Source organism: Balaenoptera physalus (genome assembly GCF_965194825.1).
Source record: "Balaenoptera physalus genome assembly, chromosome: 21".
Taxonomy (NCBI): Eukaryota; Metazoa; Chordata; class Mammalia; order Artiodactyla; family Balaenopteridae; genus Balaenoptera; species Balaenoptera physalus.
The window spans coordinates 34,450,988-34,465,916 of record NC_138902.1 but is presented as its reverse complement, the minus strand read 5'-3'; the positions used below and the strand labels follow the sequence as shown (position 1 = coordinate 34,465,916).

Genomic DNA, 14,929 nt, shown 5'->3' with positions numbered 1-14,929 from the left:
ATATGACCCAGCAATCCCACTACTAGGCATATACCCTGAGAAAACCATAATTCAAAAAGAGTCATGGGGGCTTCCCTGGTGGCGCAGTGGTTGAGAGTCTGCCTGCCAGTGCAGGGGACAGGGGTTCGAGCCCTGGTCTGGGAAGATCCCACATGCCGCAGAGCTACTGGGCCCGTGAGCCACAATTGCTGAGCCTGCACGTCTGGAGCCTGTGCTCCGCAACAAGATAGGCCGTGATAGTGAGAGGTCCACGCACCGCGATGAAGAGTGGCCCCCACTTGCCGCAACTAGAGAAAGCCCTCGCACAGAAACGAAGACCCAACACAGCCATAAATAAATAAATAAATAAATAATTTAAAAAGAGTCATGTACCACAATGTTCACAGCAGGACTGTTTACAATAGCCAGGACATGGACACAACCTAAGTGTCCATCAACAGATGAATGGATAAAGAAGATGTGGCACATATATACAATGGAATATTACTCAGCCATAAAAAGAAAAAAACTGAGTTATTTGCAGTGAGGTGGATGGACCTAAAGTCTGTCATACAGAGTGAAGTAAGTCAGAAAGAGAAAAACAAATACCGTATGCTAACACATATATATGGAATCTAAAAAAAAAAAAAATGGTTCTGAAGAACCTAGGGGCAGGACAGGAATAAAGACGCAGACGTAGAGAATGGACTTGAGGACACAGAAAAGGGGAAGTGTAAGCTGGAAAGAAGTGACAGAGTGGCATTGACATATATATACACTACCAAATGGAAAATAGATAGCTAGTGGGAAGCAGCCGCATAGCAGAGGGAGATCAGCTTGGTGCTTTGTGACCACCTAGAGGGGTGGGATAAGGAGGGTGGGAGGGAGACACAAGAAGGAGGGGATATGCGGATATATGTATATGTATAGCTGATTCACTTTGTTATACAGCAGAAACTAACACAACAATGCAAAGCAATCATACTCCAATAAAGATGTTAAAAAAAAAAAAAAGAAGCCATTGCTAGGAGGGAAAAACAAGTATCGTATATTAACGCATATATGTGGAACCTAGAAAAATGGTACAGATGAACCGGTTTTGCAGGGCAGAAGTTGATACACAGATGTAGAGAACAAACATATGGACACCAAGGGGGGAAAGTGGCGGGGGGGTGGTATGATGAATTGGGAGATTGGGATTGACATATATATACTAATATGTATAATATGGATAACTAATAAGAACCTGCTGTATAAAAAAATAAATAAAATAAAATTCAAAAATTCCAAAAAAAATGCGTATTTTATACAGGCTGGTCTCCTGCAGCAAACATCTCTTCCAATATAACTGGCCATTTTTTATTCACTCAAACATCTGTGTTTTCATCAGCTGTTTAGGAGGTCATAACATCCACCTTTCCTAAATTGTTTTCTTTTGTTACTTACTTTTTGGGCATTTTTCCCAGTTTCTGAGTTTTTCTGGAAGCGGAGGTTTTAACTAAGACTTTATTTTTTAAATTTTTATTGGAGTACAGTTGCTTTACAATGTTGTGTTAGTTTCTACTGTACAGCAAAGTGAATCAGCTATACGTATACATATATCCCCCCTTTCCTGGATTTCCTTCCCATTTAGGTCACCACAGAGCACTGAGTAGAGTTCCCTGTGCTATACAGGAGGTTCTCACTAGTTATCTATTTTATACATAGTATCAATAGTGTATATATGTCAGTCCCAATTTCCCAATTCATCCCACCCCCCACTTCCCCGTTGGTATCCATACGTTTGTTCTCCACGTCTGTGTTTCTATTTCTGCTTTGTAAATAAGATCTTCTATACCAGTTTTTTCAGATTCCACATATATGCGTTAATATACGATATTTGTTTTTCTCTTTCTGACTTACTAATTTTTAAGTTTTCACTCATTGTCCTCTGTGAACTGTAGTTATAATTCCAATTAAAATCTTTGGATTCCCGGTTAATGATGCTAGATTCTCCTTCTCAGTAAATTGATCTTCCCAGATATCTAAGGACTATTAAGAAGAAGTGTTCATAAAATCCAATAGAAAAAAGGAAATGCAAACTTTCAAACCACAGGGCCATTATTTGATAGGAAAATTAGTCCCTTTTAGTTAAAATGTTAGAAATAAAATTTTTGCTTAAAAAAATAATAAAACAAAATACTGTTCAGTCGTGGAGTCTGGGAGAAAGGACCCCAGCCTCGGCCAGGACTCAAGTCTCAGGTTGGGTCTGGTTACTCCTCTGTAGGTCCCTGAGGATGCCTGAGGGACCCCACATGAAGCCATGAAGCCAGGACTCCACTGACCTCCACTCTCACTTTCATTCCCGCCCTCTGCCCTGCTGACTTTTTAAATTCCATAGACCTTAAGCTTGACCCACAGTTTTTATTTTTACATGTGAAGAGTGTACCCATCACTCTCTAATTACAACCCTAAATCCCTAGGGTATAAGCAGCTGAAAGGAAATGGTAACGAGTTCCTTACCTTCAAGGTCCTCCTGATAGATTAGGATTTCTTTATCTCCCTCCCAGTGGACTGCTGCAGAGAGAAAGGTCAGTGCTGAATCTGACGTCCAGAAAGCGCTGGATTCCCAGAATCACCTTTGCATTACAATGACAGCATTCGCACTACTCTGAGGTCATCAGAGTTGATATTTTGGAAGTGGTCTCAAAGAGATCCAGTGCTTCTCGGCTCTTTGTACTGGATTCAAAAGGCCACGCAGGTAAGGAAAATGCAGTGACCCACTTAAAACCATAATTAAGGGCCCAATCCCGTTAAGGAATCTGGGTCATGCGAAATTAAAATTCAGTAAGAGAGGGGCTTGGCTTCAACGCCTTCTAAGTCTCACCATGTGTTGAAATGACAACATCAGTGGACTAAGAAAAGTCTAATTCTGAACCAATGTAACTGGATTTCAGTGAAGAGCCTTAGGAAGATGAAGCACCTTCGTTTCAAGGTGTAAATGTCAGCCTGGCATCCCCACCCCTAACGTGACCTTGACGGCCACCCGGAGCCCATGAGGCACAACTGTGCTGTGCTCAGCTCTGAAGATGTTCTCAAGGCTCAGCTACAAGACGGGGGGGAAAGAGAAGGAACAAGTCACACAAAACTGCTGGAACTTGCAGTCTGAGCGCCCTACCTTGTAACGGTTTGAGGTCAAGGGGGTCGAGGGCAGCCACAGCCTCAGAGACTCTGGAAGGCCGGCTGATCCCTACATTATTGACAGCCCGCACGCGGAATATGTAGGACTTTCCTTCAAAAAGTCCGGTTACGGGGTATTTACAGATCTTCACGGGGCGGTCATTGCACTGAACCCAGCTGTCAGTTCCCACTTCACATCTTCAAATAAAAAATAAGAGTAGAGAATAACAACTATATCAGTCTAGCAAGTATATAGAGCTGTATACATACATTACGCACATATATTATATGTATATCACAGTTATAACAGGAGAACATCTCCCACCGGTAAGATGAATGCTGTCGAAATACTGAGTCACACAAATAGTAGTATAAATAAACTTTAAAAGACAGAGCTGTCTAGGAAATGTAGTATATACACATATACGTCCCTGAGCCTTTCTAACTTATAGCTGAAGCTCAATTCCCCACCTCAAACACATTTAGGCAAAATCTCCTCCAAAGGTTATTTCAGATCTATCCCTGACAGTTCTCTTTCAATTTACACCACAAACTCTCTGGGTGCCCCTAAGCTCCCTGGCACGTCTGCTGCCTAGGCCCAGGAAATCGACGGTCCTTCACCCGGTGTCCCAAAGACACATCTTTCTCCACCAGGTCACAAAGTGAGTCCTCGCTGCGAGGCTGGCTCACCATCTACTCCAATCACGTTAAGATGTTTCTTTCTAGAACGCTTCTCTTGTGGAATTTGGAAGTCTTTAGAAAATATTAAGTCCTGACCAGAAACCTGGAAATGTAGAAAAGATTGACCTCCATTTTTCCCAGGTTGAGAAATTTCAATACAGAAACTGCATGTCAAATTCCCAGGAGAAAAGAGCGAGTTCAGAAAATTCGTCTTATACCTGCGTTTTAGGAAGAATCAGCTCTCTTTCCTCCTAACTCTTCGGAATTTTTAATGAAAAGTTCTCTGACCTGCGTATGCTGACCTGTTTCGGCCAGAGTCTGATGTGGTCAAAACTGAGAGTCTGGCAGAAACAATCTCAGCCCAGACCAACAACCGGCAGGTTACAAGGATAGGAGGGCGTCAGAAAAGAGAAGAGAGTGGAGTATTACCCGAGAAGGTGCATGACGTCGTTTTTGCCAAAAGGTTGGGAAAATGTTCAAATGTCATAGGAGAATAGACAATAGCTTTTGTTTTGGCTTTTCTGTTTCAATTCGAGGTAAACCCTGAACAATACAAACCTGACGCCAGCACATCAAAATATCACCCTGATGGTGACTATAGCTTTGTTGGATGGAGAAGAGAACTTAATCAACATAACGCAAACAAACTGGGCTGCTTGTTTCTTTCTGAAATAACTGCCTTATATTAATGTGTTTTACACGCATAAAATCTTAAATTCCTACCCAGAGCCATCCTCTTATAACAACATAGCTTATACCCTTCTATCTTACTTCTAAATTCATTATCTTTGACTGGAATTTCTCTCAGTGATTAGAATGGATAATGCATTGCATATCCAATACATTCACAGCTCTGCTTGCTTTCCCTCCCAGGCTCTGAGCACTATTCCAAGTAAGGGAACAAGAAAAGAGTTCAAACTCCTTTGGGTTTAATGATGACCTGCATTTACGTTATTACTCAAATTCCAATATTTTGTACCTTCAAACATCAGTATTTTTCACCTGGAAACAAGAAGAGAACATTATTTAACCGAGAAGAACATTGGCCTTTGGGTATAAATGAGCTGGCGTCCTCAGCCCGACGTCACCACGCCCAGGCTCTCGTCCTCGGAGGGAGGAACAGGGCTGAGCACAGACCTGCCGGCCGGAGCCCCATCCCAGCCCCAGGCTGGACCCTCAGCGGAGCCTGCAGGCCGGGCTCAGAGCGAGCCTGGAGAGGCAGGGTGGGATTTGATACTGGTGCCAATCAGGCAAACTGAGCCTCAGCCAGCACACAAAGGAATCGCGTGTGGGTACACGAGGCCCTGCCTGGCAGGCGACACTTTCCAATTACCCAGTCAGGAGTGACTAATAACCAAACAGTGAAGTCACCTACATCCCATCAAGAACGGCGTCACAAACTTGAGATTAGAGAAATACCTACGCACGTCGTCTGGGGTAACACTCTTTTGAGGAACGTTTCCACCCCCAGAGGAATCAGTGGACACCCACCGATCAATGAAGTAGCCGATGACTGGGCTCTCCTTGGTCATGTTGGGTGGCTTCCAAGTTACGATGACATAATCCCGGTTCACATCGTGGCACTGCAGGTCCATGGGCGCGCCAGGGGCCCCCGTGACCAGGGGGTCAGCGTCTGGGGTGGGAGAGGAGAGGGAAGTCACGTGATCAGGGTCCTGGGTGCGGGGGAGGGGGGCGGTACAGCTGAGGCCGGCTGACAACTTCTTCAAACTCAGCGAGCTATCTGCTTGCTCTGCCCCTGCTTCGTCCTCACGCCCTTGATGGATTGGTGACGAGAGACATGCACGTACTGATGAGTCTTTAAACTTGAAACACTCTGTCCTCTATGACACACTCAGTCTGTGATTTTCCGTAAACGAATCCAAGTTGAAGTTCGCCTTCTACTGATGGCATGTCATCACATGATGTCATGTCGTCCAAAACCGACCGATGAAACGATAATAACAATGAGGCCTTTTGAACACCTGAGAGACAGTACCTTACACACTTGTGTGTTTCAGAGTCCTCAGAAGGTCTGAGGACTTAGATTTTTTTTCCCTGCAAGTCGTGAGCACACTTTGGGTCCGTACGCATGCATCCCTTCCACAGCCAATTATGATCATGCAATTACGTTTGTTTTCAAATGTTAATTATGGCGGCACTGAAGGCCAACAGAGCTATTTAGAAAGTTAATACACTGCACATTTAATTTCCTTATATAAAATGTGTATTTATTCAGGACCTAGGGCAGTTGGACCTTCTTAGCAGTGTAAGCATTGTACACTTTCTTGTTCCCATCTCCTTAGCGGATTAAAAGCTAAGGATTTCTTCACACCGAGCCAAATATTGTCTCTCATATTCAAAGTCCTCAGAAAGTCGTCAGAACACTTAAACTCCCCATACGTGCATTATTTTCTTCCTGTTGGCTGCACAAGCAAGGCAATTTCAGCTACTGCATTTATTGCGCTTTCATGGGGCAAAACATCTTGCTAGAAGGCATGCACGGAGAATGGAAGGCACATTTTAATGCCAACTGAATAAAAATGGTAAAACTTTGTGGCCGTGTCTAAAACCCCAGCCTTACAGGTTTATGCTGTCTGGTGGGTGGGTGGGTGTGCTTGTTGGCACTTTTTTTTTTAAGTTAAAATATTCCCTGATGGTACAGCCCTTCCATCATGCATGGATCTAACTGAAATGGTTTGGAAAAAATAATATACCGACAGTGTTATTCCAGGCACATATAACCTGGAGCCCAAGGTGGGCATACAGGTGCAGGAGACACGGAGAACAGGGCAGGTAAGGCGGGGGTGGGGAATGGAGGACAGAGTGGCCAGGACCGCAGGGAGAGGAAGAGGGGGGTCCCGGTCAGGAAAGCAGCCGCCGGCCACCTAGAAAAGACTGGTGTCCCGGGGAGGGGCCAGCCGGGCCTCGGCCAGGAGGGGCCTCTATGCCCGAGGCCGCTGCACGAGCCAGGGCCGGTGCAGGGTAAGGGCTCGGCTGGGGGGGGGGGGCACTGCCCCGCACACAGGGCCGGGGGTTCGCAGGGGCCCAGCTCCTGCTTCCTAGAGAAGGGTCCCGGCCTCTGCGCTCCACACCTTCACTGGAGAAAGAGAGAATATTTTCTTCCAAAACTGCTGTAAGAATTTTAGATTATATATACATATGTGAATATGTATGTGTGTGTGTACACATATACATACACATATATACACCTGTATGTATACACATATACATATATATAATACATATTATATATAATTTTATCCATTTTATATATCCCTTTATCCATTTTTATATATAAAATGTATATAAAAGTATGTATATGTGACATATACATCTATACACGTATGAATATGTACACCTACAAGCCTATATATGACAGACATTTATAGATAATATATAAATATCTATGTTACACATATACATAAAGATAAATACACGTATATATACAACATCGACCGCTGTGCCTGGTATATCACGAGCTTTGTTTTCCTTTCCATGAGTGGGACGGACAAGGCTCTCATGGGCTGCTGGAAGGATGAAACATGACAACACGCGTGTCTCCTGGTGTAAACGCTCCGGAGGTGTGGCCCCCGTGGTTACTGTCTTAAACACACATGTGACTGAAGTCAGTGGTCATGACAGTGTCGGTCTTTCCTGCCATGGCCCTGTCCCTGTCACAAGGCCTAAGCGGGGGAGGAGGGGAGGGAGGCCCAGGCGGCCCGGGAACAGGCCCTTCCACTCCGGACCCCACTCCCCGCGTGGATTTCTTCCAGAATCAGCAGTTCACTAGGCTGTTCACTCCTAGGAGTCATCCTACGAACTCCAGCAATTTATCAGCGACAGGGACACAAAGCTCCGCCTCTGCTCCATCCCCAGTGACACCTGCTTATGTCACGGATGTGATCGGGACACGCCCAGGAAACACCTCCTGGCCGTCAGGCCATCTCCGGGGAGCTGCCTTGGGCTCCATCTGGGCCCCGTCCCACCCCACCCGTAGCCTGCGCACCTCGGACAAACAGGAAGGCGCTGTGGTCGTGGACCCCTCCTCTGGACACGATCCTCAGGGTGTAGAGACCCTCGTCGTCCTTGTTGAGGTGGCTGAAGGACAGCGAGGCCTGGCCTCCCCCGAAGAACATCTTTGTCCACTGGGACTCCTTCAGCAGCACGTCTGGAAGATGGTCAAGGGAGACGGGCTTCAGGGACATGCAGGGGCCTGGTGCACACGCGGAGGACAGAGGTGCCCGCCAGCCTGACCCAGAGCACAAACACACACACGGGCCTGGGGGGACCGGGACACGCGGGACAGGACAGAGGTCAGCACTCGGAGTGTGAAAGGCGGGACTCGTCTGCAAGGGGCCCTGCTGCGGCTTCGAAACGCACTTAACCCAGACGCTGACGCCAGGAAGTCCCCCACCAGCGTTCCTTAGAAATTAATAATAAAGTGTCAACAAACCACAGTCAAAAGGCAACGAAACTAAAGAGGCAAATTTCGGGAGAAGAAAGGTAAGTGACGAAAAGTATTCAACACTGGATATCAAGGAGACACAAAATAAAATAATGAGAAATTATTTTTCACCTACTGATTTGGCAACATCCATAACTGGAAAGTGCAAAGAGGACAGCCTGTCAGGTGCAGCCTTGAACCTGCCTGTTCCATTCGAATCGGCCAAGACTATGAAACTGCGGGTCCCCGGAATCCCGGGCACTTCCTAGTCACGGGAACACTTTCTAAGATCCAGGCCAACATCCTCTGGGAATATTAGGAGAGCTCCCCTCGAATCCATTTCACTTCCAGAAAGGGTAAATTCGAATCTTAGAACTTAGCTCTTAAATCTTAAATTAGAATTGCAAAGGGTAAATTCATCTCCTTTGCCACCACAAAGAGGCTCTCTCCCTTCCTCTCTCCCTCCTGGACCATGAAGATCAGACACAACTATCCTATTCCAACCGAAGAGCGCAGGCCCAGTGCCCTCGGATCCCTACAGCGGACTCCGGGGATTGCAAGGTCACAGGCGTCTCCTCTGCACCTGGGACGCGTACCTGTTCCTCTCCTCTGCGCTTGGGCCCAGGGGTCCCCCTCCCCCTCCGCCAGCTCAGAGCCTTCTCATCTGTCAACAGCCTATTTTTTCTTTCCATAAAGCTCTCCATCATCACCGCAAACCTGCTTTGTTGGCTAACTTTGACAGTGCGCGGGGCCAGTGCCATGCGTTTGGCAAATTATCACAGCCTGTTCTGGGACATTCCTTACACTTTACAGAGACTCTGCTTTACCATTTTGTATATTTTCCCCAACTAGATTATAAATACCTTATGGGCAGGAATGGCATATGATTCTTTGTGCTATTTTGCATTGTGTTAGGCCCTGAATAAACACAGGCAGAATGTTCTGTGACTGAATCCATAGGGAACAAGCTCCCTTTAGAAGCAGCAGCCAGAGATGAAGTTTCCTTCCACAGTCTACCCACACACAGCACATACACCACACCACACACACACACACACCACACCACACACACACACACACCACATACACCACACCACACACACACACATCACACACACACCACACACACACAACACACACAACACACACACACACCCCACACACACCCCACACACATCACACACACTACACACACCACACACATACCACACACACCACACACACACCCCACACACACATCACACACACCACACACACCACACACACACACACACACACAACACACACACACACCCCACACACACACACATCACACACACTACACACACACCACATACACACATACACACATCACACACACTACACATACACATACCACACACACATCACACACACCACACAACACACACACACATCACACACCACACACCACACACACACCACATACACCACACAACACACACACACATCACACACACAACACACACACACAACACACACACACACCCCACACACACACACATCACACACACTACACACACACCACATACACACATACACACACACACACTACACATACACATACCACACACACATCACACACACCACACAACACACACACACATCACACACCACACACCACACACACACCACATACACCACACCACACACACACACATCACACACACACCACACACACACAACACACACAACACACACACACACCCCACACACACCCCACACACATCACACACACTACACACACCACACACATACCACACACACCACACACACACCCCACACACACATCACACACACCACACACACCACACACACACACACACACACAACACACACACACACCCCACACACACACACATCACACACACTACACACACACCACATACACACATACACACATCACACACACTACACATACACATACCACACACACATCACACACACCACACAACACACACACACATCACACACCACACACCACACACACACCACATACACCACACAACACACACACACATCACACACACCACACACACACCACACCACACACGCACACCCCACACACACCACACACACCACACAACACACACACACACACCACACACACACCACATACACCACACATACCCCACACACACCACATACACCACACCACACACACACACATCACACACACCACATACACCACACACACACCCCACACACACCACACACACACATCACACACACTACACACACCACACACATACCACACACACAACACACACACCACACACACAACACACACACACCACACACACACATCACACACACCACACACACCACACACACACCACACACACCACACACACACCACACAACACACACACACACCACACACACACCACACAACACACACACACACAACACACACACACACACCACACACACACCACACAACACACACACACACACCACACACACACCACACAACACACACACCACACACACACATCACACACACTACACACACCACACACATACCACACACACAACACACACAACACACACACACCACATACACACACACACCACACACACACCCCACACACAACACACACACACCACACACACACACATCACACACACCACACACACCACACACATACCACACACATACCACACACACACCACATACACACATACACACATCACACACACTACACATACACACACCACATACACACACACATCACACACACCACACACACACCACACAACACACACACACACACCACACACCACACACACACCACATACACACCACACACACACACACCACACACCACACACTCACCACATACACCACACAACACACACACACATCACACACACCACACACACACCACACCACATACACCACACACGCACACCCCACACACACCACACCACACCACACACACACACACACACACCACACATACCACACACACAACACATACACCACACAACACACACACACACCACATACATCACACATGCACACACACACCACATACACCACACACACCCCACACACAACACACACACAACACACACACCACACACAAACACATCACACACACCACACACAATCACACACACTACACACACACCACATACACACATACACACATCACACACACTACACATACACACACCACATACACACACACATCACACACACCACACACACACCACACAACACACACACACCACATACACCACACAACACACACACACAACCACACAACACACACACACCACATACACCACACACACCCCACACACACCACATACACCACACACGCACACACACACCACATACACCACACACGCACACACACACCACATACACCACACACACACCCCACACACACCCCACACACACCACACACACACACATCACACACACCACACACACACCACACACACACCACACACACACCACATACACCATACAACACACACAATCACACACACCACACACACACCACATACACCACACACACACACCACATACACACACACATCACACACACCACACACACACACTACATACACCACACAACACACACACACCACATACACCACACAACACACACACACCACACACACCACACACAACACACACACCACACGCACACCACACACACACTACACGCACACCACACACACACCACACACACACCACACACACACCACATACACACACACACACCACACACATCACACACACACACCACACACGCACACACACACGGCCGCACAGGGCAGCCCACGCTGGCTGGCGGGAGCAGTGGGCAGGGCCCCGGGAATGGGGGGTCCCAGCCCTGCCACTTCCCGGAGGTCTGGGGGAGGGCGAGGAAGTTCCTTGTCTCAGCTGCCCACTTATGAGGGGGTTGACAACACTTCCCTCCCAAAGACCTGATGAAAATCAAGTGAGTTATCACACTCAGAATAGAGCCGGGACGCAATAAGCTCCAATAAATGGTAGCTACTGTTTCAGCAGAGGAAAAACATAAAGAAACAGACACCCCGCGCACTCCTCCTAATCCCACGGAGACCCTCTTTATGGAGCTATAACAACCCCCGATGACTCATCTACCTCCAGGCCTCCCTGTTAACCCCATTCCCCGGGAAGTTCTAGGTCAACGCGGGTCCAAGCTGTCCCCAGGCTCGCCTGCTTTGCCGCCCGCAGCTGTCGCGGCGGTGGAGAAAGCGCCAGGTCAACACTAAGGCTCAAAACTCACCATCACCCCAGTGAGGCCGGGGTCCGAGCCCAAGCACGGCGGGCGTGGGCGCAGAGCGCGCAGGAGGCCGCGACACTCACCGTCCCGGTACCACTGGGCCTGCGGCTGCACCCGCTTCAGTTCCGGCGTCACCAGCAGCGTGCACTTGAGAGCCAGCGTCTCGCCTTCCGTCCGGAAGGTGACGCCGAATTTCTCCAGAAACTGGACGTCGAAGTGCGTGTACGGGATCACGGAGGACAGGGGCACTGCGCGGGGCAGAGGACGCGGTCACACGGCGGGCCAGCTGGGCAAAGCGGGCTCCTCACCACCCCCTGCGCTCACTTCCCCACGGGCTGCGCTGTGGCCTGAACGCCTGTGTTCCCCACCCCCCCGCCCCCCTCCGTTCTCAGGTCGAAGCCCCGCCCCCCGGTGTGAAGATATTGAGGGCGCCTTCGGGTGATTGGGCTGGATGAGGTCCTGGAGGCGGGGCCTGGGATGGGGTCAGTGCCCTTGTAAGAAGAGGACGAGACCAGAGCCCTTTCTCTCAGCTCTCCGTGAGGACATGGCGTCCCACAGCTGCTAGCTGGGACGCGGTCTCCCCTCCTTGGTGGGCACCTCGACCTCGGACCTCCAGCCTCCAGAACTGAGGGAAGTAACGGTCTGATGTTCAAGACCCAAGTGTGGTGTTTGTTATGGTGCCCGAGCTGACTCGGCCACTTCTGAAGCATCAGAAAACCAGCGTGGAGTGGCATCTGGTCATTTGTGCCGAAGGAGGATGGAAGGCAGAGTGAGCAGGGGGTGTGTGCTCTGAGCCACGTGCAAAGTGTAAAGGGTTTAAATCCTGCATCAGCCCCAAGATGTGTGAGCCCCTGAAGCCACGGCAGCGACGGTCAGCACACTGACACCAGCCAGGAGAAAGGGCCTTTTGCAATACACTTTGAAAAGAGATTTGATGCTTAGAAAATATTTTTTAATGATATGCTATGTCAGTACACATTTTTCTGCGCAAAGAAGGAAAATAATCAACTTACAACTGATCGGGAGCCCCACAGAATAGAACGGTTCCTCGTCACCTCGGAATCCTGCAAGACAGTCAGGCGATCATGGCGGAGAAAGAGGACAGAAGGTGGGGAGACAGCGCCCCATCCCCGCAAGACGGCAGACTCACTTCTCACCACCACCGCCGCGTTGGTGGACGCCTGTCCGTGCACGTTTGTTGCCACCGCCGAGTAGGTCGCAGTATCGTCAAAGTCCGCCCTTGGAGGGAAAAAAGCAAGACAGCGTCCTGAACGTGCTGTCGGGCCGGCCTGTTCTCTGAGAGTCAGTGACCCGAACTCGAGCACAGCCTTCCTCGACAGCAGCTCGTGTGACCTGGACCCCTGGTTCATGAGTGATTTGTTTGAGAACAATGCCAGCTCTGCCCTCAGAACGAGGTATTAACTACAGACACCACTGACATCTGATCCCGTACGATGCCTTAACTTTGGCTTTGCGGGGGAAGAAAATGTACTAGCACTTCCAAAGATGCTGAACTGCACCCTCAAAGAGAAGCTTGTATCCCTCTGGTTCTGTTTTTCTACCTGCAGCATCCGTGGTTTTATCTCGTCAATGGGCAGCTCCAATGGCCTCAACGTCCAGGAGAATCAACCCCACCTCCCTCCCCACCAGGGGTTCCCTGTGCAGACCCCCAAAGCAGTTTGATCGCCCAGACAGGAAGCACCCACTTGTGGGTGTAACGAAGGTGCCTGGACTGGACCCACGTGAGGCCTCCAGGACCGGAGCGTCGCGAGGGACGCGTGTCCACCCCTGGGAAGGACAATGGCCCAGGGACCGCAGAGCCCAGTTTCTCAGGGGTGGGGCTCCTCCAGCTCCCCACGTCCATCTCACGGAAGCCGAAGCTTATTTTCTGGCTATGAACTGTCTTCCCACCAGCTTCCCCCCAAAACTTGTCGTGAGGGCTCTTACTCAACTGACACTCTGCTAGTTACTTTTCGTTGGCTACTTTGTATAAAAGTCTCAAGTGCCCAGCAAGACAGTGCTATTACCCTATTAACTTGGAGAGAAAGTAGAGCCTTTAAGAAGTTGGGTAAACGAGGTCCACAAAACTCTGGACTCTGCAGCTTTCTGGTCCTTCTGCCATCTCTCCAAGCATGGGCCTCACAGGCATAGTGACAAAAACACAGAAAAAGCTTACTCAGGCCTCATGTTTAGATGCTTTAAGCATCCAGTGACCCAGAGACAAACCCGTTCTCTGGGAGTCCTTCGTCATTTTATTGTATTTTCTATTCCACTTGGAGCTGAAAATAGTTTCTTTGACCAAAAAATACACAGTGTCTCCAAGAAACGAGAGAGAACATTTCAGGGACCCACGCTGCCTGGGAAGAGCCCTGTGCCT

General features: G+C 48.8%; 1 protein-coding gene across 1 annotated transcript in view; it reads right to left on the bottom strand.

Annotated features, from left to right (window-relative positions):
* Positions 1–14,929, bottom strand: part of MYOM2 (myomesin 2) — an 83,315-nt gene that overhangs the window by 49,876 nt on the left and 18,510 nt on the right. Inside the window, exons 7-13 of the mRNA XM_082443958.1 lie at positions 13,703–13,791; positions 13,566–13,616; positions 12,636–12,800; positions 7,826–7,987; positions 5,311–5,452; positions 3,137–3,336; positions 2,482–2,535 (exon numbers count right to left, since the gene is read on the bottom strand). Of these exons, the coding sequence (XP_082300084.1) occupies positions 2,482–2,535; positions 3,137–3,336; positions 5,311–5,452; positions 7,826–7,987; positions 12,636–12,800; positions 13,566–13,616; positions 13,703–13,791 (863 nt within the window). The remainder of the gene's footprint in view (positions 1–2,481; positions 2,536–3,136; positions 3,337–5,310; positions 5,453–7,825; positions 7,988–12,635; positions 12,801–13,565; positions 13,617–13,702; positions 13,792–14,929) is intronic.